The sequence below is a fragment of the Oncorhynchus kisutch genome, linkage group LG1 (genome assembly GCF_002021735.2).
Source record: "Oncorhynchus kisutch isolate 150728-3 linkage group LG1, Okis_V2, whole genome shotgun sequence".
In the NCBI taxonomy this organism is placed as follows: domain Eukaryota; kingdom Metazoa; phylum Chordata; class Actinopteri; order Salmoniformes; family Salmonidae; genus Oncorhynchus; species Oncorhynchus kisutch.
Window position 1 is genome coordinate 72,692,879 of NC_034174.2, and position 22,351 is coordinate 72,715,229.

Here is a 22,351-nt window from a genome sequence, read left to right on the forward strand (position 1 = left end):
GGACTACCAAGAATGGCTTGATATGATGACGCCCACGTCGTTGCATGAGACTGGCAAAGTAACGCGATAGCTGCCAGCTAATCGGAATCCCCGAAAATGGCGGCGCCGCCAGAGGAGGAGAGCTTGGAGTCTCGCGTCAGTGAGTCATACGATGCTTTTACTGCTATAACGACTCAATACGTGACCAATTTACTTTCAGAAAACTGAGGTAGAGAATGCCCTGTAGTTGTAGTGTTATGAGTATAATTGTTGTATGTGCAGTGGACGAACATCACAGTGATGATGATGCTTTATCCAAAGTGCTAGCTAGTGTGCTATAACGTAGCGCTACTAAGGTCGGAACAAAAACAGACCTCACCCCTGTATTGTTTACGCAGAATAATGCATTGACAAGCACGAATATCGTTTATTTTAGATGTTCTTAATACGCAATTTGTTACAAATACGACGACTTTGAAACTGGTGAATCAGACTGGCTAAGCTAAATAGCCACATTATCCAGTGGCTAAGTGTCAATGGGCAAATACATTGGGGAGGAGTCATTCTGCTAACGTTTGCAGCAAGTAAACACGAAAACTTTCTTTGTGCATTTGGTCCTAGGGTAGCGAGAAACCCTTGAAAATGTTGATAAGCCCCAGGTTCTGGAATTTGCTTTTATTCTCCCCAGATAAAGCCACCAACCCTCTGAACAAGGAGGCGGACTGGGACAGTATCCAGGGCTTCTGTGAACAGCTCAACAATGAGCCTGAAGGGTAAGAAGGACCAACATGTGGAGAGCTGGTCATAGGCTTGCTTTGTCAGTTAGTACCTCAACATGTTAAACATATGGCAAACCATACAGATACTCTTATTTGATGTCCCCTCCCTCCCCCCTAGTCCTCAACTGGCTACCAGACTTTTGGCCCATAAGATCCAGTCACCCCAAGAATGGGAGGCCATGCAAGCACTAATGGTGAGTATACCGTTATCAGGGTAATGTATTGGTTGACATGCTCACTGACATCTCCATTAGCCAGAATATTCTAATTGTAAGTGATCCCACCACCAGCAGTATCATAACATATATGTGTCCCTAGGTTCTAGAGATGTGCATGAAGAACTGTGGGAAGAGGTTCCACAATGAAGTGGGCAAATTCCGCTTCCTCAACGAGCTCATCAAGGTGGTCTCACCCAAGGTACTGTCTCGAGGGCTATTTCTTTAGGGTTCCATTTGAATTAAATCACTTTTTGACTGCACCTGTTTTGATCTGAATGAAACATTCCATACATATTTTCCCATGGTAGAAGTGGGGTATGCAAAATGGGTCAATTTTGAGCACCTGAATGTTTTGTCATATCGGTCCAATAAGTCACTTTCTGATCTTCTACCTTCTACCATGGGCAAATATGTATGGAAAGTTTTGGTCAAATCTAAAAGGGTGCGGACAACAATTGATTGAAATCAAATGGAACAACCCTTTATGTAACACAACCCCTTTTTTATAAACAAACAAAACCCAGTTTTCCATTCTGTCTGTTTTGATGTTCCTAAATCTCGTCTCCTGTGCAGTACCTGGGTACTCGGGCCCCAGAGCCAGTGAAGAAGAAGGTTCTGGAGGTGATGTTCAGTTGGACGGTGGGTCTGCCTGACGAGCCCAAGATAGCAGACGCCTACCAGATGCTGAAGAAACAAGGTGAGCTTTAATAGTGATGACACACCTAGAAAGAATAGGAGTCAAATAAAACATTCTCTCTGTGATGATCCTTTTCTATCAACTCTCATTGGTTTCACTATGATGGAACTTCAGGATGAGGAATATGGCTAAATCATATGATTTATTACAGTACTGTAACTTTATGATCATTTCAGGAGTTAACTAAAAACTGTGGATCAGTGGATCTGTATGTTCCCCCTAACATGTGCTCCTGATATAAATAGTATTTTGTCCATTTTTTATACCTTTATTTAACTAGGCAAGTCAGTTAAGAACAAATTCTTATTTTCAATGACGGCCTAGGAACAGTGCGATAACTGCCTGTTCAGGGGCAGAACGTCAGATTTGTACCTTGTCAGCTCGGGGATATGAACTTGCAACCTTTCGGTTACTAGTCCAACGCTGTAACCTCTAGGCTACCCTGCCGCCCCATGTCAATCTCACTTCTTCTTTTTATAGAAGACAAAATCATATTGAAACTTCTGAGTCTGCATCCAGAATGATTATTTTTTTCACTTAGTCCGTCTAAGTGAGAGAGAGAGAAACTGTTTGTTTAGTATGGCTGTTTGTTTAGAATGATGGAAGATAACTTGAGCACTATGTAATTAAGTGTTTTGCTCCAGGGAGTGACAGCCAACAATATTTCTTAGCCTGGCCCTAAATCCGTTGGTCGCGCTGCTTGTGTTTACAATAACTTCATGGGGAAAACAATGTTATTACCAACGTGCCGGAAACCTACGGTATATACATGATGTACTATACACTGTAGGGAGTGCCGGTGACAGGCTGTTTATTCATGTGACATGGATGGGGTTCCCTGCTCTCTTCCAGGCATTGTGAAGCAGGACCCGGTACTTCCTGATGAGCCCCTCCCACCCCCTCCGCCCAGAACTAAGAGCGTCATCTTTGAGGATGAGGAGAAGTCCAAGGTAAAGATGACAATGAAGCAGCCCCTTGAGTTTTGTCAATAGAGATGACATTAGCGGACATTTTGAATTAATGTCTTTCCATTCTTCCACTGTAGTTTTCATGTATTCCCTAACGGCCTGCTCTCCCTCTTTTACCTCTCTCCTCCTGTTTTCCCCTGTTTTCCTTCCTCTTCCCTCCCTTCCTTTGTAGATGCTGTCTCGGCTTTTGAATAGCACTCACCCTGAAGATCTAAGAGCAGCAAACAAACTCATTAAGGAAATGGTGCAGGAGGTGTGTCCTACTCTTTTTACTCCTGTCTGTGTGATTGTGTGTTTGTTTGGGTGGGAGTCAATCAATGCATATAGGCCTATTGCATTCACAACGCAGTCGATTTATTACTCGTACGCTAAGTAAACAGCGAGCACTTCATATCGTCAAAGCACTTCTAATGATTTTTATGGATTGAATTCTGAACTCCCTCACGATTGTGATCTACTATCCCTACAACTGCTCTCATAGTTGTACTGTATATGCCTGCAATAAAATAACCTATGCAGACTTCAGAGCGCTCCAGATTTTATTTTATGGGATAATGTTTTTATTTTATTGCAGTGTTCTGAGTGTGTGTGTTCTGTTACGGTCCTCCAGGACCAGAAGCGAATGGAGAAGGTGTCTAAGCGTGTGAACGCCATCCAGGAGGTGAAGGAGAGTGTGGGCCTGCTGACCCAGCTACTGGGAGACTATAGCAAGGAGAGCAGCTCCCAGAGCAATCAGGAACTCATCAAGGTTAGCACAGAGCAACACCACCTAGAGTTGTGTGTGTGCAATGGGCTATTTCTAAATGTGTTTGTGTTTGCAGGACCTATACCAGAGCTGTGAAAAGATGAGGCCTACTTTGTTCCGATTGGCTAGCGACACAGAGGACAACGATGAGGCCTTGGGTGAGAATCTTATGTTTCCATATAGTGTGATAGAAAAGTTTGGTCATACGCACATTCTTAAAAACATAGGTGCTGGGCTAATAAAGAATACTGGTATAGAACAAGAAGGCCCGCACACTGTCAGGACCTGACGAAGATACGTTTCGGATCGAAACGTTGTCAATAAAGCAATGAATTAGGAGCCTTAACAGTGTGCGGGCCTTCTTTGTTCTATACATATAGTGTGATCAATACAAGAGGCATGATTCAAAATGGCTGAAGAGTGATGCATCCTCTGTACGGTTGTTAGACAGTACTATATGGTTATGTAGTGTTCTGTATCGACGCATTGCATAGCTCACCTCTGTGTACGTCTCTGTTACGCCAGCTGACATCCTGCAGGCCAACGACAGCCTGACTCAGGTCATCAACCTGTACAGACAGCTGGTGAAGGGAGAAGAGGTGAACGGAGACAGCACAGCCATGCCCATACTACCAGGTGAGAGAGAGGGTCACCAGGTGAGAGAGAGGGTCACGACCTGAACTTGCTGGCGTCTCAGAGGGGCAGACACACTGTTCTACACACTCCCATCATGTTCACACATGCACAGACTGAACCTCAGGACATCCAGCATAATCAACCAGGTTGTTTCCCTGTTCATTTTCACAGATGTGTTTCGTTCAGTAGTTTCAAAACATTTGATCACAAAGACTGACGTTTGATCTCTCCACAGGAAGTAGCACAGCCCTCCTAGACCTGACAGGGTTAGACACATCGCCCACTGGACTTCCCTCCTACCCAGACACCCCCTCACTACAGACCCCGTCACAAGAACTGGGTATCAGCCTGCTAGATGATGAGCTCATGTCACTAGGTAAGCAGCAGTTCTGAATGTCGTTTCGCTAGCTTGTTTACTCTTATTAAATTGCCCAATTATTTTCCAACTTGCCATGACTCGTCCAACTGTGGTTATGCATCGTGTTCCCTCTCGGTTTGTGTCGACAACCTCTTTCTATTGTTGTTTTCACTCAGGACTCAATGACGTAACGCCCAACTCTACCCACACTCCTCAGTCGGGAGACTGGAACTCCTTTCAGGTGAGAGAGAGTTGTCAGCATATGACTCATGCGCACACACACACACAAAATGTCCCTAACACAGTGTTTTTCTGCGCAGTGTTCTGACAGTGTAGAGCCAGTCGTCCCAGCGCTGCCTACTGCAACAGTGTTGCTACCGGCCGTGACCCCTATCCCCCAGGCTCCATCAGGGGGGGCCCCCGCTGCTTCCCCTAAAGCCCTGGATGAGTTAGACCTGCTGGGCAAGACCCTGCTGCATCAGTCCCTACCCCCGGGGACGCAGCACGTCAATTGGTAAACACTGCAAGCCAGAGAGGCAGCTGCTAATCTGTAACGTAAACACTTGTTTTCTCTTAAAAAAGCTGACCCCTTGCTCTCTCTCTCCCTCTCACAGGGATAAACTGCAGCCCCAGTCCAGACCCACCCTGCGAGATCTCCAGACCAAGTCCAGTACCAACACTACTAGCACCTCCACCCCCAGCCCTGTCCTGGCCTTCCCCTCTGAGCAGCCTGGGTCTCTCCTAGACTCCCTGCCCAGCCTCGGGCCTCCTACCCCAGCCCCCCAGAACGACATCTCCTTAGCTAACGTGACTGTGCCCTTGGAATCAATCAAGCCCAGTAAGCCAATTGTCTGATCAATCTGTATTACTGTATGGTTGTTTTGAACGTTAGCAAGAAAAATACCAAACCAGACTCCAAATAATAACTATAACATACCCACCCAGCCATTACCTGCAACATGTCTCCAGACATGGTGATGGCTGGGCTTGAACTAACCCTAAGCCTCTGTCTGTCCTCTAGGCAGCTTGTTACCAGTGACTGTATTTGACAAGCACAGTTTGCGGGTGCTGTTCCACTTTGCCCGTGACTCTCCTCCCTCTCGACCTGACGTGCTGGTAGTGATCATCTCCATGTTGTCCTCCGCCCCCATACCAGTCACCAACATCCGCTTCCAGTCTGCAGTACCCAAGGTTGGTCCTGTCTCTTCTCTCTCACTAAATCCCCCCCCCCCCTCTCTAATTTGCCTTGGTGATCCATCTTCTACCTCTATCATTTGTTCGTCCCTAATTTCCACTCTGTCTGATTAGATGGTTGTGTTCTGCGGTAACCTATGTGCGCTGAGTTGTGACTGTAGTTTGAGTGTAATGTGTTTCCTCCTGTCTGTTTCTAGGTGATGAAGGTGAAACTACAGCCTCCTTCAGGAACTGAGCTTCCAGCCTTCAACCCCATCTTACCCCCAGCCGCCATCACACAGGTCCTACTGCTGGCCAATCCTCACAAGGTACTACACACACACACACACACACACAGACACAGACTCCTCCCGCCTTCTTTCCAAGGTGTTTAACCTATGCTCATTTTAAAAAAACTGCCCAGTCAGCATCTCATTTGTAGCTGTGAAAAGCCCTGAGGTGACAAACTGTCACCGTGGCAACAAAACAGAACTTAAACATGTGCAAGCAGAAAGCATGTTGATTTGTCCCCTTTCCTGTTGTAGCCTAACATGGTTCTGTTCTTTCTTTCAGGAGATGGTCCGGTTGCGATACAAGCTCACATTTGACCTGGGAGAAGAATCACATGACGAATCCGGCGATGTAGAACAGTTCCCCCCTCCAGATACCTGGGGGAAACTTTAGTGGGACTGATCAACTTCCTGTCACCTGATCCGCTGCTTACCTTAGGTGTAGGTCGAAGGTCCCCCCCCAAGCACTGGTCCAGGGAAAGATGGCGTTTTACATTGTGATGGTTACAGGAAATCTGGTCTTAGACCTGTTATTTGGGATCGGTTTCTCCCTTAAGGGTCACACCAAATGTGTGCTGTTGACATCTGACTACCGACTTTTTCACGTAATTCTACATGTAAAATCGGTTTGCACTCAGTTTTCAAATTACCTCCGGTTCTCTGTTCAGAGGTGCTAAGTACACTCGGCAGGCAAACGCTATTGGTGTGTCCGAGCCCTTATGTCTTCCCATTTATTATGGATTGAATATTGGCAGGGAAAGTGGATCCTAGATAAGTTATTTGTGGGCAGTTTCTCCCTTATGCCATCCATGTGTCCCATCCATGATCCACCACCCCATGTTGTCATCTTTCATACTCCATTTTGTGTTTTTCTTCATTCCATTGACTGTACTACAATCAGCCCTTAGTCTCCAATGCATTACTGTATAATAACCACCTCACGTGATCTGTCCAAAACAAATCATTGCTGTGAGAAGTCGAAGCCTTTTAAACTGAATGTGTGTGGAACTGTTTCTCTCAGGCTACACCTGATAGCATTATTCTGCACAAAATATGACACTCAAATAGTGTAGTCCCAAAGTATTGTATTTTCTATTATTTGTACGGCGTAAGACCAGTTGGGTCTGTGACTGTCATATGATAAGTTGGGCAGTAGGTGTCTGAAGCTGTAACAAATGTATATCCTGTCCAATCTTCTGTGAAGGAATATCCAATCTATGACGCTATTATTCATTCTATTGAAATCATTTTTTTTGATCTAAACAGCCGTTAGTGATTTCATTCCACTACACGATGCATGCACTTCCTGTTAGTTTGGTTTTGCACATGAATATGATTCCCTCATTTGCTGTCCTCTGTTCCACCTTCAGCTGTTGACGTTGACCCAAAGGGAGAGGTGTTAGTTCAGTACTGAGTTGTCAGTGTTGACCCCGTTTTAAATCTGCCGTATGTGCCTAAAGCTGAGAGTTTGTTCTTTATGTGTCTGGGTATTTATTGTTTACCTTCCATGTACATACGAATGCTAATTTGGTTGTCAAATTTTTTTCCCCGTTTCGGAGTTGGACTACTGATTTTCTTACGAAATTTGGTTATGCTTCCTTTGGTGTGAGATGTGAAACGAATATGGTCATTGATGATGTGTCCGTTCAATCTAGGGGCGACCAATCATATCTGCTCCAGTCAAGTAGTACCACACCCGATTCAACCAATAAAATGATTTATAGAAGACTAAGATTAGTTGATCAGGTACCATGTTAGTGCTTGGCTAGAAGTGAAGCCAGCAGCCCCACCGGTCTATTGCAGATACAGTGGCCCAACCATGCAGCAGCTGCATCTCTCACGTCATTCTGCAGCTCCCCTCCACATTCCACCTCCCTGCCTTTATTCCCTAGCCTGCGTCCCAGATCTGTTTGTGCTGTCTTGTGAACTCAATGACTGTAGGAGCTGGTAAGACAGCCCAAACAGATCTGGGACTCAGGCTACCCATTCCCTGCTCTGACTTTGTAAATAATAATGGTTCTGCAATTATGTACATTTGCCAAAAAAAGTCTAAAGAGAGCAAATAAATATTGACGGGTGAATGGTGAGAATGTAGTGCAAATATGTATTTAAGGGAAATAAAGTTATTCTTTTTCTCGGGGGTTTAAACTGACTTTTGTCTATTGGTGGTTGTCAATGAATGTTCACTCATGCTTACCTATTCTGTACTCCGTACAACAATTACAAGGATTTTGGTTTCAGAAACTTTATTGAAATCCTGTGAAATAAAGCAATGTAGAAAAAGAACATAAGTATGAATTACCTCTTTCCAATAAAATGTTGACTAAACATTCACAACGCAACACTCAATGTGCTGACTTATGGGATTTTGACACGTGACTGTGATTATCATTCCCAAATTCTCCTGATATAGTTTTAATATGAATCTTAAGAAAATGGTATAGCCATACAGTTTATAAAGAGTTTATAGAAAAAGTTATAGAATAATATAATGCATAGCTGACTGATAAAATCACTGGAGTTCTACATGGCAACAAAGAAATATCACATTTTAGCATTTGTTACTCACTAAAGGACTAGAACCTCACCATTTAGAGTAAATCGCAAATGGAAATATCAACTCCTGTCGTGCCAATTAATACCAAAGAGTCACAGCTTCAGATTCACAGAATATAATTTTCTGGCCACGCACGGACTACTCTTGAACACATGAAAAGCTAAAAGTGTATCATGCATGAGTACTATATATTTATTTTCAGATCAAAATCATCGCGAAACAAACAAGTACAAAACCATGTAGCTATATGTTAGTCCTTACCTCATGCTTTCTTACCATGGTAGGTAAGGGCAGGACGGCAACTCTAAACACCCTTTCAGAGGAGTAACGTTACAGTTACTCACTGATAAACTCTAGGGTTTGAAGACCATGGTGATTTGGATTCCAAGCACCATGACTGTATCGTAATTCTACTTCCTGGGTGGGGGTGTAGGAGGCGGTGGCGGGTGAGGAGAAAAGGGGTATGGAGGCTGCCCTATGAAGCTCATGAGAGGGGGCTGTGGCGGGGCCATCAGCTGGGCCATGAGGGGCTTGGGCCCTACTGGAGGTGGAGGAGCTGGACCGAACACACCCTGGGGCTGACTGGACCGATTCTGGCCCCCACCACTACTACCCCTAGGGGCCCCATTAGCTGCTCCCCCAACCCTGGAGCTGTACTGGGTACCACCACCACCACCATAGCTCTGGTATTGGTCAGCCCCCCCGGAGCCGTAACTCCCCCGGCTGACCCTGCTTCGGTCCCTGTTGGAGGAAGAGGACGAGGACCTAGGGTCTCCGTCCCGACCCCCGCCACTGCGCCCGTCCCGGCTAAAACTGCTGCCGCGGCTGTCTGGCTTGTTGCCCCCGCTGACGGAGCGCAAGCGACGCTCACACACGTCCTGGAACATCATGTTGGGGTTGTTGGCGCTGGAGCCGCCGCCACGGTAACGCATCCTGCCACCTGGAGAAGAAAATTCACATAGGAGGATTAGAATGTCATAATATAAGATTAAATATTTTAGTTTAAGAATGTCAAACATCACTGGTTACACAGAATGTGTAGTTTATGTTTGGATGTGAGATGGTAAAGGTGATAGAATAGAATAACACCCATTCCTCAATTGAGCCAGCATAGTCTGGTTCGGGTTGACCCTATAGTGTGAATCAAGCCAGTCTCACCACCTCCTCCCCCATGTCCAGAGTTAACCAGCTGCAGCAGTTTGGGATTGATGGCCTGCCGGGCCTCCTCCAGGACTCGGACCAGGTCCCTGGCCTGGCGCAGGTTACCCGGGGTGAAAAAGGTGTAGGCCGTGCCCTTGTTGGTGCTGCGGGCCGTACGGCCGATCCTGTGCACGTAGTCCTCAGACGAGTTGGGGTAGTCATAGTTGATGACAAACTTGATATCCTCCACGTCTTTGGGGGAAACGTGGTTTTGAGAGGTGGGAGAGGAAGATGATGGGTGAGGAGGGAGAGATGAGAGAGGAGGGAGAGGAGGGTTAGGAGGGTGAGATGAGAGGAGGAGGGTTTGGAGGGAGAGGAGGGTGAGATGAGGAGGGTTTGAGAGATTTTTGTACAGTGAGAAAGAAGACAGATGGTATTCAAACAACGCCAAAGCTATGAAAGAAAAGTGGATGATTATTTAGATGGATGAAAAGTGGATGATTTTATATAATTAATATTGTATAAATATTGATTACCACTTACCTGTCCAATATTGACAGAAGAATAAATATACATGTATCCAAATTGAAGTAGAATAAAAGTGTTAATTCTTGAAGTAAAACCTTTGAAAATTAGTCAGTTTCGGGTCAAAATATCTTGACTGGAGGCCTAGAGGTTTAGTGGTAAACCCCATCAGAATGTGACAAGAGAGAACCACTCAGCATTAGGTAGAGAGGATGTGACATTCTCTGTCTGGACCCTCACCAATGCACACTTTACGCAATCTTACATAATAGTATAACCATTCAGAACATTTAGTTCACCATGGTAACATGTTCTCTGCTGAGAAATGCTATGAGAAGAATATGGAGAAATGAGTGACAGTACACTGTCAACACGATCAGACCAGAAGAGTAAAAAGTGTTTCCAATGTTTCTTTTAAATTCGGATGTTGAAATGACAGTAGAAGGACAAAAAAGTCTGTTTCTCATTACAGAAGCTCTGACAACACTGCTGGGTTGGTCCGAAAACAAAACATCTCCTTGGACCTTTCCCCTGTTTTCCATAGTTACAAAGGGAGGCCATTTTACTACTCACAGAACCTGCCAAACCTTAATATGTTTCCACCAAGAGAAAATGTGATGGAGTACATGTTGGAGGATAGAGTTCAACACAATTCCTTCAACAAATACCTTTCTGTGACTGACTTCAATATGGATCGATGAAACTACCTGAATGAGTTGATGCGACTGGGGAGGTCGTGGAAGGTGTAGTAGGAAAGGGGGTGTTGAGGTACTTACCCCTTTAGAGTTGTTTTACAAGGGTAGTCAGTCACCCCCTGTCCTGTCCTGATCAGCCCTGGTTCGCTTGGAGGCGCTGGGGGGGAGGGAGAGAGGAGGGGGCCCAAACTAGCCCCCCGTTTCCCCCTCACCCTTCGCATACACCAGCAACGTCGGACATGAGCAGAACCGCTAACCCCCCCCCCCCAACGGCCGGTTCTGTTGCTCTCTCGCCGAGTTGCAGGACCTCCGCAAATCGATCAGGACTCGATCCAGCCGAGCTCCTAACTCTCCCTGTCTGTCTGCCTTTTGGACGGACGGGCGGAGGGACAGACAGGCACCTCAGGTTGATCCCAAGGAGAGCTCGCTGGAATCACATACCCTCAGTCTATGATGGGGGTCTATGGGGGTGTTTAGGAACCAGATAATCATATACCCTCAGTTTATTGTGGGGGTCTATTTGGGGTGTTTAGGAACCAGAGAAGGAGGAGAATGGGGGGGATGAATCCTTCTGATAACTAGACAAGCCCCTGGCTAGCTGCTAACGTGACTGAGGGCAGCCCCAGTACTGTCTGACACCAGCATGTGCTGGAGCTGCCTTGTGCTGCACAACCCTGAGGGGGAGAGAAAAAGAACAAAGACACAGTCATAGGTAGCTTGGCAAAACCAACATCCCCTTCTCAGATTCCAGGTTTAACCTATTTAGTTAGGGAGGTGGAATAGGGCACTTCTGTACAAGTTTCAGGGTGGGCATGGGGAGAACTGACTGTCGATTTCACTTAGATGCTCCTAAAACACACCCTACCTAGAAAATACCTGTAGAAAAAATACAGTATAACTACAGTACTATGAATGATGTAAACAGAGGAATAATCACACATATAATACTGAATATTTGGGATGTTTTCCTTCATGTTTTGGGTTACATCATATAGGAGACATGAGAGGAGGGTATTGGGGCGAGCACGGGGACATCTGCCCCCCCCCCCCCCCCCCCCCCCATCACACCCCCATTTAGGCAGCGTGCCAGAGTGCCCCGGTCGAAGGACGTTTTGGACTGCAGTAACAAGAAACAGACTGTAAAACATTGTGGAGTTGAAGGCCTGGGGGATTGTCAGGCTACTGGTGTTTCTACTTTCCTTCAGAAAGTCATTAACAGAGGTCATGCTGTAGAAAGAGTGCTGACCGATTTTCCGTTGTTGTTTACAGGTTCAATAACACCGCTATTACATGTTTGCAGACAAATGTATGATTTTGTCGTAAATCTTAAACCTGGAAAACGGGATGGGAAATTATGCAACAACAAAAATCACATTCATTAATTGTGTGTGTTTTTCTCTGTTTGTGTGTGTTGGAGAGTGTGTATACATTTTGAATCTGTATGTTGTGCTCTGTAGGAGTGTAAGTGTGAACACGTGAGTGTGTGTATTCCATGTTGAGAAGACATACCCAGACCGCGAGACGCCACATCAGTGGCGATGAGGATAGGGGCTTTGCCGCTACGGAATTCTGAAAGTTCAGACAAAATCAAAGGCGTTAGGTAGAAGACAAAAAAACGGAAGAAAACCCCATACTGAAACACATTTCACCAAAGCCAGACTAAAGCATGGCCGTTGAAATGTGACCTACCTGTCAGAACCCAGTCTCTCTCTGGCTGGCTCTTGTCCCCATGGATACACATGGCTGGCCACCTAGAAAACACACCACAACAATGTTGCCATGGGACAGACCGCTGAGACAGCAGAACAGGACGTGATAAGGCAGGCAGTTGTGAGAACAGTTAGACAATTTCTCTACACTCTTATCTGACTAAGAAGCCCAACACACACTCCATATGAAACCACAACTGGCTCTTGTTTTGCATAGTCAGTATCATAGCTTTGAAAGAGGACTTAAACCCCATTTCTGCAAGTCTGTGCTTTCCCTCAGTCTCTCTCCGTCTCACCCATCTCTTCTCATCCTGCGGGTGAGCTCATCACAGCGCTTCTTTGTCTCCACAAAGATGATGGTCTTGTTCTCCTTCTCAGCCATGATCTCTTCCATCAGCTGGAGCAGCCTGACATCAACAAAAAGACAGAGGAAAGATATTAGGAAAACATCCCTCAATCACTACAATCCCAAGACTAATATTCTCTCAGCGTTATAAAAAGATAGCATCCTGCACTCTGTTCCTGTCCTTCATAACCAAGAATACTGAATACTTTTAACTACATTGGTTTCATCCCTTCCAGATCAGCGATGATTAAGGAAAGGAGACATGAACAGAATGCAAAACTAGAGATGGATCTTGTCCATTGGCCTCACTAACTTGTTGTCCTTCTCGTTCTCCATGCAGACGTCTACTATCTGCAGGATGTTGTGGTTGGCGCTGAGCTCCAGAGCTCCTACGTTGATCTGGACATAATCCCGCAGGAAGTCCTCTGCCAGCTGACGCACGTCCTTGGGCCAGGTGGCACTCCACATCAGAGTCTGGCGGTCCGGCTGGGGCACAGGGAGAGAACGGTAATGGGGATATTCCTCCTCAGAGGACAATACACTATTACTCTATTCTATAACATGAGTATTTAGTTATTTGCGATGGATTGATATTATATCAACTGTCATTAAGATAGATTGGACAGACAGAGATGATCTACCACCCTGTGGAGTATCCATCTACCTACCCAACAATCCATGAATGGCTATTTATTACACAGTCATAATAGTTGCCTAATTCCAGGAGATGTGTGTGCGGTTTGCTAAGTATAGCATGTGCCTGGCTTACCCGGATCTGGTCCACGATCTTGCGTATCTGTGGTTCGAAGCCCATGTCCAGCATGCGGTCAGCCTCATCCAGGACCAGGTAGGTGCAGCGCCGCAGGTTGGTCTTCCCTGCCTCCAGGAAGTCTATGAGACGCCCCGGGGTGGCGATGCAGATCTCTGTACCTATATGGACATAGGATGCAAAGTGTCACAGTTTCAAAAGAGACGCAGAAGAGACCAATTGTGAGATTACTTCCAATACTTGTAACTTTTTCAATCTTGATACTAGTAACTGAAGGGGAAGTGCAGAATATTAAGTTAAGCTGGGGCCAGGGAGCCAATCAGGTTTTAGATCATCAGAAGTGGAGAGGTCTTGTCTGTAGTCGGCACAAACAATATAAGTAAGTGAGTAACTTGTAACAGCATTTAATTCAACCCGCAGCTCCTCACCTCTCTCCAGGTCACGTATCTGCGGTCCCTTGGGTGCTCCTCCATAGACACAGGTACTCTTGATGCGGGAGGTCTTGCCATAATCACGAGCCACCTGCTGCACCTGCTGGGCCAACTCTCTGGTCGGGGCCAGGACCAGGCACTGATGAGAGAGATATCAATACATTTCCTAACCGTTTTAAAGTTTGGGGTCACTTAGAAATGTCCTTGTTCTTGAAAGAAATGCACATTTTTTGACCATCAAAATAACATCAAATTGATCAGAAATACAGTGTAGGCATTGTTAATGTTGTAAATGACTATCGTAGCTGGAAATATCTACATAGGCCCATTATCAGCAACCATCACTCCTGTGTTCCAATGGCACGTTGTGTTAGCTAATACAAGTTCATCATTTAAAAAGGCTAATTGATTATTAGAAAACCCTTTTGCAATTATGTTAGCATAGCTGAAATCTGTTAGTCTGATTAAAGAAGCAATAAAACTGGCCTTCGTTAGACTAGTTGAGTATCTGGAGCATAAGCATTTGTGGGTTTGATTACAGGCTCAAAATGGCCAGAAACAAAGACCTTTCTTCTGAAACTCGTCAGTCTATTCTTGTTCTGAGAAATGAAGGCTATTGCATGCGAGAAATTGCCAAGAAACTGAAGATATCGTACAACGCTGTGTACTACTCCCTTCACAGAACAGCGCAGATTGTCTCTAACCAGAATACAAAGAGTGGGAGGCCCCGGTGCACAACTGAGCAAGAGGACAAGTACATTAGTGTCTAGTTTGAGAAACAGACGCCTCAAGTCCTCAACTGGCAGAATCATTAAATAGTACCCGCAAAACACCAGTCTCAACGTCAACAGAGGCGACTTCAGGATGCTGGCCTTCTAGGCAGAGTTCCTCTGTCCAGAGTCTGTGTTCTTTTCCCCCATCTTAATCTTTTCTTTTTATTGGCCAGTCTGAAATATGGATTTTTCTTTGCAACTCCGCCTAGAAGGCCAGCATCAAGGAGTCGCCTCTTCACTGTGTTTTGCAGTTACTATTTAATGAAGCTGACAGTTGAGGACTTGTGAGGCATCTGTTTCTCAAACTAGACACCCTAATGTACTTGTCCTCTTGATCAGTTGTGCACCGGGGCCTCCCACTCCTCTTTCTATTCTGGTTAGAAACAGTTTGCACTGTTCTTTGAAGAAAGTAGTACACAGCGTTGTACGAGATCTTCAGTTTCTTGCAAATTTCTCGCATGAAATTGCCTTCATTTCTCAGAACAAGAATAGACTGACGAGTTTCAGAAGAAAGGTATTTGTTTCTGGCCATTTTGAGTCTGTAATCAAACCCACAAATGCTGATGCTCCAGATACTCAACTAGTCTAAAGAAGGCCAGTTTTAATTGCTTCTTTAATCAGAAGCAATAATCAGAAGCAATAACATAATTGCAAAAATGTTTTCTAATGATCAATTAGCATTTTAAAATTATAAACTTGGATTAGCTAACACAACGTAGTATTGGAACACAGGAGTGATGGTTGCTGATAATGGGCCTCTGTACGCCGAAGTAGATATTCCATTGAAAAAACAAATCACCCATTTCCAGCTACAATAGTCATTTACAACATTAACAATGTCTACACTGTATTTCTGTTATAGAATCCACCCGGCACAGCCAGAAGAAGACTGGCCACCCCTCAGAACCTGGTTCCGCTCTTGGTTTCTTCCTAGGTTCTGGCCTTTCTAGGGAATTTTTTCTAGCCACCGTGCTTCTACATCTACATGACTTGCGGTTTGGGGTTTTTGGCTGGGTTTCTTTACAGCACTTTATGACATCGGCTGATGTAAAAAGGGCTTTATGAATACATTTGATTGAAATTTGATTGATTTCTGATCAATTTGATATTATTTTATAATGGACAAAAAATGTGATTTTCTTTAAAAAACAGGGACATTTCTAAGTGACCCCAAACTTTTGAACGGTAGTGTATAACCTTTAATAACACATGATATACAGCTACAGCATACCATAGGTAAGTCTAAACACAACAGAGTTAAGTACACTATAGAAAAGCGTCAAAACAATCCAGTCTCACAGACCTGAAATATATGAATAAGCAACAGTGTGCAGTTTCCAGTTGTGTACTCACAATAGGTCCGTCTCCCCTCTCTAGATAGGGCTGATGGTTGATGTGCACAATGGCAGGAAGCAGATACTGCAAGAAAAGGCGCCAAATAGTACAATGAGGTCATGAGGTATATGTCCCAATCTGACAGTCCAGGGACATTGGTCCTCATGTGTCAATATGTCTTTGTGTGTTGCAGCTGTCAAATGTTCCTCTGGGAGTTTATGTGTTTTTATACTGCAGCTGTTGGTGTGTGTGTGTGTGTGTGTGTGTGTGTGTGTGTGTGTGTGTGTGTGTGTGTGTGTGTGTGTGTGTGTGTGTGTGTGTGTGTGTGTGTGTGTGTGTGTGTGTGTGTGTGTGTGCGTGTGTGTGTGCGTGTGTGTGTGTGTGTGTGTGTGTGTGTGTGTGTGTGTGTGTGTGTGTGTGTGACAGAAAGAAAGAAAGAAAGAAAGACAGAGATGTTGCAGCTGTCGGTACTGTGCGTGTTGTTGGATTATCATGGCGTCCTTACTGCCAGGGTCTTGCCGGAGCCAGTCTGAGCGATGCCCACCATGTCCCTGCCACTCAGGGCCAGAGGGAAGCCCTGTGACTGGATGGATGTGGGCTCCTTGAAGTCCTGACTCAGTAGCACATCCATTACATACTCTGTCAGCAAAGGGAAACAATTAAAGGAATAGTTAGCTATAGCCAGGGTTGGGCAAACCTTTTGGCTTTTGAAATTCAACCGAGGGCCACACAGATAAATTTTTGACCGATTTGTCAAAATCAATTTGCAGGCCATTATAATTTCAACATACTATGTATTTAGTTTGACGTTCAAGAGTGGCCTGGAGTGTTGTTTTTTTAAACCCAATAATGTGACCCATGAGCCCCCCTCCCCTTCCCAATAGCCTATGGGGTTCGTTTTTTGTAAGCTTGGGCTGTGTTCCAAGAACTCTTTAAAATGGGTTCAACTTCCTATTCTCATCTCTTTAACGTCATGACTGCTGAAAAGGTGAAGGGACAGGCTATAACATAGGTTCAACAAGTGTCAACTGGTATCTACTGTTGTGTACTTACGGGGAAACTGTGCTTGGTGGAAGCCGGTGATGGCCCTGGGGCAGCCAGTACCTCTGACTGTGATCTCCTTCCTCCTGCGGAACTCATCTATGTCATACTGCAGACACAGACAACAGAGAATCAACAGGCTCAATAGACACACTATGGATAGCATCCTTCTAAGAGCATGTGTATATATTGTGTTTGTGTGTGTACCTGAGTCATGCGCTGGAGCTCTGGGTGCTCGTTGTAGAAGTTCTTCTCAAACTTGGGCAGCTCGTCCAGATCCCACTTCTTCTTGCGAAGGCGTTCTCCAGGATTCCCAAACTTCTTCATAGGGGGAGGGCCGCCCCAGCTACTGGACCCAAACCGAGGCCTATGGAACATGCAGCAAGAGGAGTGATGAAAAAGGGGATGAACGATCCATGATTAGTAACACTGCAACATAGTCACTAAATAGGTTCCTGGCCCTTTTAATCTATTTTGAGTTAGTGCAATTTTCCCTGGGTGGGGCGGGGCACCGCCTATAACTATGTTGCAAGCAAGTAGAGTTATTTATCATACACGAACCGAGCGCGTGCAACATGTCTGAGACACGCCCGTGCACGTAGACATTCAGCAAGATAGTTGTGTTTCAACGAACGTCAAACAGCTTTCCAATATATCGCCGTATCATATAAAAAGCACACTTATGACAGATATTCCTACGTGGCTATAACTATATTTCACATGCTGCAGAAAATATCTGCTCACCCTCTGTCTCGTCCACGGTCTCTATCTCGGTCTCCGTACGACGAACTCCCCCTCATGTCGTCAATAAATAATTGCTTGTAGAAATATTTAAGAGTTGCACGGTGTTGTGCAGTCTCGATCCTACAATTCCGTTACAATAGATTATGTTATAAGGAAAGTGCAATAAAGTTAAACACTTATTTACAAACACAACTTAAAAGGTAAGACGAGCCCTGAAGTTACTGAACAAGCCAAAACAGATTTTTGTTATGCAGTTGCTGCTGCTTCACGTCACGTCAACTCCCCCAGTCACTCCCTCCCTCTGGACGTAAGGTTTTGGGTCGTAACCCCACATAAACAACATGCACGTTTCGTGTCAAATGAGCGTAGGGCAAATGGAGAATTCGGCGTAGCCTACATTTACATTTTATAGCGTTCATTCTCTAATAATACTTGTGTACAGTTGGTGGCAGTAATACATCTTGTGACAGTGAGTGACGTTCTTGAGGAGAAAGCCTACAAAAGAAGAAGAAAATGGATCCAGGAAGTGCAAGCTAGCTAACAATCTGTCTTGTGTAATAGGTCTAGTTTTCATGTTTCATTAAGAGAAATATGACATTATATTAGGTAGATTTATATTGTAGAGAGAAATGCCTTTGCTAATACAAAATAGAAGAATCGAACGACCAGGTTCGACAGTCGATTTGTTCGCCAGATATCCCCATTTGCAGGTGAGTTGACTGGAATAGCCAAGCAAACTATTTGTATTTATTTTATTTTATTTATCCTTTATTTACCGTTGAGTTGACTAGTTAGCCAAGCAAACTAGCAGCTGTCATGTCGTAAGCAAGTTGTCATTGTTGGAATTAATCACCATTAAGTAACATATCATTTGTTCTTCATGCAATGACATTTTTATTTTATACCATAGGAAAATGCCCGAGTATTTCGGTCCAAGCCGGTTGTAGATGTCGACCCGAAGTGCCTCCTATACATTCAGCAACGAGAGTTTGCAGCCACAACACCAGCGGACAGTGAGTATACACCTATAGTTAAGTCAATCGGTCAGCCTAGTTTAACATAGTATATTGTTGCGTCCAACGGTTACCTCTACACCGATAAATTGTAGCTAAAAATCCGCTGCACAGTATCCACGACCATGACGAAATGTGTCCCTCTGTTTCCCCAGACTCTGTCGCTGTCCTTGGTTCTGATGATGCAACCACCTGCCACCTAGTTCTGGTGCGACACACAGGTACTGCAGTTCTCTATGTAATGTGTGTTTGTAGATACTATGATAGCATCAAGATATGAGCTTCTTAATGTCTGCATTTGTACCATCTTGTAGGAAGTGGAGCTGCTTGCCTTGCTCACTGTGATGGCTCCAGCACGTGGAGTGAGGTTCCCCTCATCGTCAAAGCTGTCACATCTCTGAGCAAGGACCCTGCCAAGGAGGGCAGGTAAGAGATAACACGCACACACACACACACACACACACACACACACGTAATTGTCCCCTTGCTTCTTTTCCTTCAGGCTGGAGCTCTACCTCGTTGGAGGATTTGATGATGAGTCAAAGACATCCCACAAACTCAGCCTTAACCTATTGTGTACGTGAATCTCCTTCTCTTCCCTCCTGTTTGAATGCAACTGCCACAGTAGCAACACTATTATCAGGCTGCATAGAGAAACTACAACCCTTCTATTGTGTTTTGCAGCGGCCTTCCAGAGACAGAAAGAGGATATTCACCTGGAGACCTGCTGCATCACAGGTACATGTTTCCACTCTGTTATATTCTCTCTCAGCCTGTTTTTCTTTATACAACCCAGAGCTATATATGTAGAGAGTTTGGCTGCCATGTTAGCACAGGGGCCATGTTAGCACAGGGGCCATGATCGAACGGCTGCCATGTTAGCACAGGGGCCATGTTAGCACAGGGGCCATGTTAGCACAGGGGCCATGATCGAACGGCTGCCATGTTAGCACAGGGGCCATGATCGAACGGCTGCCATGTTAGTGCCTTTATTCTTGAAGTTTTGGTGATGTAACAATATGAGCGCGCCTCCGATAATTCCCTATGACATGACCCCCTGTAAACATGCAAAGCAGGAGAGCGAATTTAATATGTTTTTATTGATTCTCATTCGAGGTGTATCCAAATCTGTACTGTTGTGGTGTCAACAAATTGCATATTTTCTTTCAGTGGACATCTTCATAGGTTATCTGAAATTAACAGCACAACGCGGAAGTGTCAATTATCACTTAGCAACAGCTATGGAGGAGGAAGTGGCGCTCTCGGAACGTTCAGACAGAAACCCTCATTGGCCCAACTCTCTGTATATCTGACTCTGCCCCTACCTATCTTGAGGCTCTTTCTCTTTTTTCCACTTGCAGAGATGAATGACGTCTTAGTGGACGGAGCGCACAGACCGGGTGTGCATGGCATAGGTACTGTATCTACACTGCAAATAAATTCACCTTTTGTGTAGCACACAGTTTATAGTATGGCATGGACTGTGTGTCTGCAGGTATAAATATTAAAACAGGGGAGGTGTTCCCCGCCTCGTTCCCTTACAAAGGACCCGCGGAGGAGCTGCGATCAGCACGGACATTCACTGGGGGCCAGGTAGAGACTTGCGCATAGATATAGAACCTTAAATAGGCTGATGTCATAGAGCCACTATGCATCAGATTGGCAAATTTGTCTGCATTTTTAGCTGGGTCCTGCTCTAATTGGGATGTCAAGTAGAACTAGAATTCCTGTCTACTGATATATTTTCTATGCTCTTGCACATCATCTCTGACACTGTGAAGGATCGATATAAAGAAAGATCAAAGATGACACATTGAATGGCTTGTGGAGTGTCTGGATAGAACCCATACGTGAGTTGCTAACTACACTTCATCAGACAGTCGTATAACATTGTAATTGTTTCTCCACAGATGGCTGATATATATGACTCGAACAAAGGAGTTGTGAAGATAGGCCCATGTAAGTGGTCCCCGAATCTGGATATTTCCTTCTGGCTGTCGCAAGACGATGACACCATCTTAAAGGTAAGGTGTAAGAAAATAGTACATTACTAATATTGATCCCACAATCACTAGAACTTTAGTTGTATGTCCCTTTTAAAAGCTTATTGACAACCTCTAATGTGTTATAGTCCCTGTTTCTGTCAACACTGATACAATGAATCTTGCATAGTATGTTATCAGTATAAACACTGATATGTTATTCCCCCCCCCACCCCCCGACCAGTACCTATCCACGTCCCCTACGGCTGAGCCACCACACTTTGTCCAGCACATCAAGTCCACCATCCAGTTCCTCCTGGAGCACCCCAGTTCAGACGGCGTCTTCCCTGGAGGACAGCCCCAGCACTACCGCAGAACAGAGCAGGGGGACTGGGAGAATGTTAACCAGACATAAAGGGCTTGAGACTCTTCTCTAACCCCCTATTACTTTGACTTTCCCTGGAATCTGTCCGGAAATTAAATCACTCCTTAACTTCTGGAAGACAAGACACTGTGACCCTCCTCTTTACGCCATTGTGGGCGTCACATGTTATTGTTTTTTTGACTTGGTACCAGTACTCCCTGTATATAGCCTCTTTATTTTTATTTTATTGTTGCTCTTTTATTTTTTACTTTTGTTTATTTAGTAATTATTTTTCTTAAATGCATTGTTGGTTAAGGCCTTGTAAGTAAGCATTTTACAGTAAGGTAAAATTGTATTCGGCGCATGTGACAAATAAAATGTGATTTATCCGTGGTAGCTATGTACAGTACAGAGCTATCTGGATTGAACCCCAGTGCTGTATCTATGGACTGTCTGTCTCATAGTTTACCAAACTTTTTTGTATATCTTATTTTAAATCGACAATACAAATGTCCGCTCCCACAGAGAGTGCTCTGGTCAGAGGGTGCGCTCGCCCCGAGGGGCTAACAAGACAAGGCCCCGGCCCAAAGAGATTTTTCCAAAGGCTGGGAAAACCAAGCCCGATTCGCGGGCGGGCATGATTGAAGGACATCAAACATTTGCCCTGTACATTTCTGTTTCAACACTCATAAATTTTGCCCTTCCGACAGCCACAGCTGAACCCATCTTTCTCAATAACTCATAATTCTACCATGGTGTCTCACTAGGGACTTGAACCTCCCGAACTGCAACATTTCTGCTGAAATTGCCTTAAAAATAACATTTATTTTGTTTACTTGACCGGCTGGCCCCAGTGAAGACAGGACAGGCGGAGCTCTATGTATTTGTCCCAAATGGCACCCTTTTCCCTATTTAGTGCAGTCATAGGGCCATAGGGCTCTGGTCAAAAGTAGTGCACTATGTAGGGACTGGGGTACAATTTGGGACAGATGATATCTTTCTATTACTGATGATTGTTGTTGGGATGTTTTAATTCTTGATTCGGCGAAGGTCTGCACCCACGCGGTCTGTTGAATTGCACAAT

At 44.8% G+C, this 22,351-nt stretch overlaps 3 protein-coding genes across 4 annotated transcripts; 2 read left to right on the plus strand and 1 right to left on the minus strand.

The window, feature by feature from the left end:
* The first annotated feature begins 10 nt into the window (after positions 1 to 10).
* Positions 11 to 7,985, plus strand: LOC109872167 (ADP-ribosylation factor-binding protein GGA1-like). Of its 2 annotated transcripts, none has more exons than XM_031832252.1 (17): positions 11 to 139; positions 668 to 752; positions 877 to 952; positions 1,077 to 1,175; positions 1,550 to 1,673; positions 2,526 to 2,623; positions 2,814 to 2,894; positions 3,252 to 3,389; positions 3,463 to 3,544; positions 3,912 to 4,022; positions 4,258 to 4,398; positions 4,557 to 4,621; positions 4,701 to 4,894; positions 4,995 to 5,218; positions 5,402 to 5,571; positions 5,772 to 5,882; positions 6,127 to 7,985. In XM_031832252.1, exons 1-17 carry the CDS (start codon positions 97 to 99, stop codon positions 6,235 to 6,237), a joined length of 1,953 nt encoding a protein of 650 aa, XP_031688112.1. In that variant the 5' UTR covers positions 11 to 96; the 3' UTR covers positions 6,238 to 7,985. The 2 variants fall into 2 exon arrangements, with proteins under 2 accessions (XP_031688112.1, XP_031688113.1); XM_031832253.1 differs by having other exon boundaries at positions 127 to 208.
* Positions 7,986 to 8,072: 87 nt separating this feature from the next.
* On the minus strand, positions 8,073 to 18,217 carry LOC109883060 (probable ATP-dependent RNA helicase DDX17). The gene is made up of 13 exons (XM_031832248.1): positions 17,909 to 18,217; positions 17,372 to 17,531; positions 17,177 to 17,273; positions 16,629 to 16,762; positions 16,142 to 16,207; positions 14,013 to 14,154; positions 13,585 to 13,745; positions 13,129 to 13,301; positions 12,766 to 12,876; positions 12,450 to 12,511; positions 12,270 to 12,329; positions 9,559 to 9,792; positions 8,073 to 9,340 (listed from the first exon to the last, which is right to left on the minus strand). The coding sequence occupies exons 1-13, from the start codon at positions 17,962 to 17,964 to the stop codon at positions 8,811 to 8,813; spliced, it is 1,986 nt and encodes a 661-aa protein (XP_031688108.1). The 5' UTR covers positions 17,965 to 18,217; the 3' UTR covers positions 8,073 to 8,810.
* Positions 18,218 to 18,230: 13 nt separating this feature from the next.
* LOC109882883 (protein N-terminal asparagine amidohydrolase) lies at positions 18,231 to 21,708 on the plus strand. Its single transcript, XM_020475059.2, has 10 exons — positions 18,231 to 18,618; positions 18,819 to 18,921; positions 19,077 to 19,142; positions 19,236 to 19,347; positions 19,424 to 19,497; positions 19,606 to 19,659; positions 20,283 to 20,336; positions 20,417 to 20,514; positions 20,832 to 20,945; positions 21,148 to 21,708. The coding sequence occupies exons 1-10, from the start codon at positions 18,538 to 18,540 to the stop codon at positions 21,316 to 21,318; spliced, it is 927 nt and encodes a 308-aa protein (XP_020330648.1). The 5' UTR covers positions 18,231 to 18,537; the 3' UTR covers positions 21,319 to 21,708.
* Positions 21,709 to 22,351: the final 643 nt, after the last annotated feature.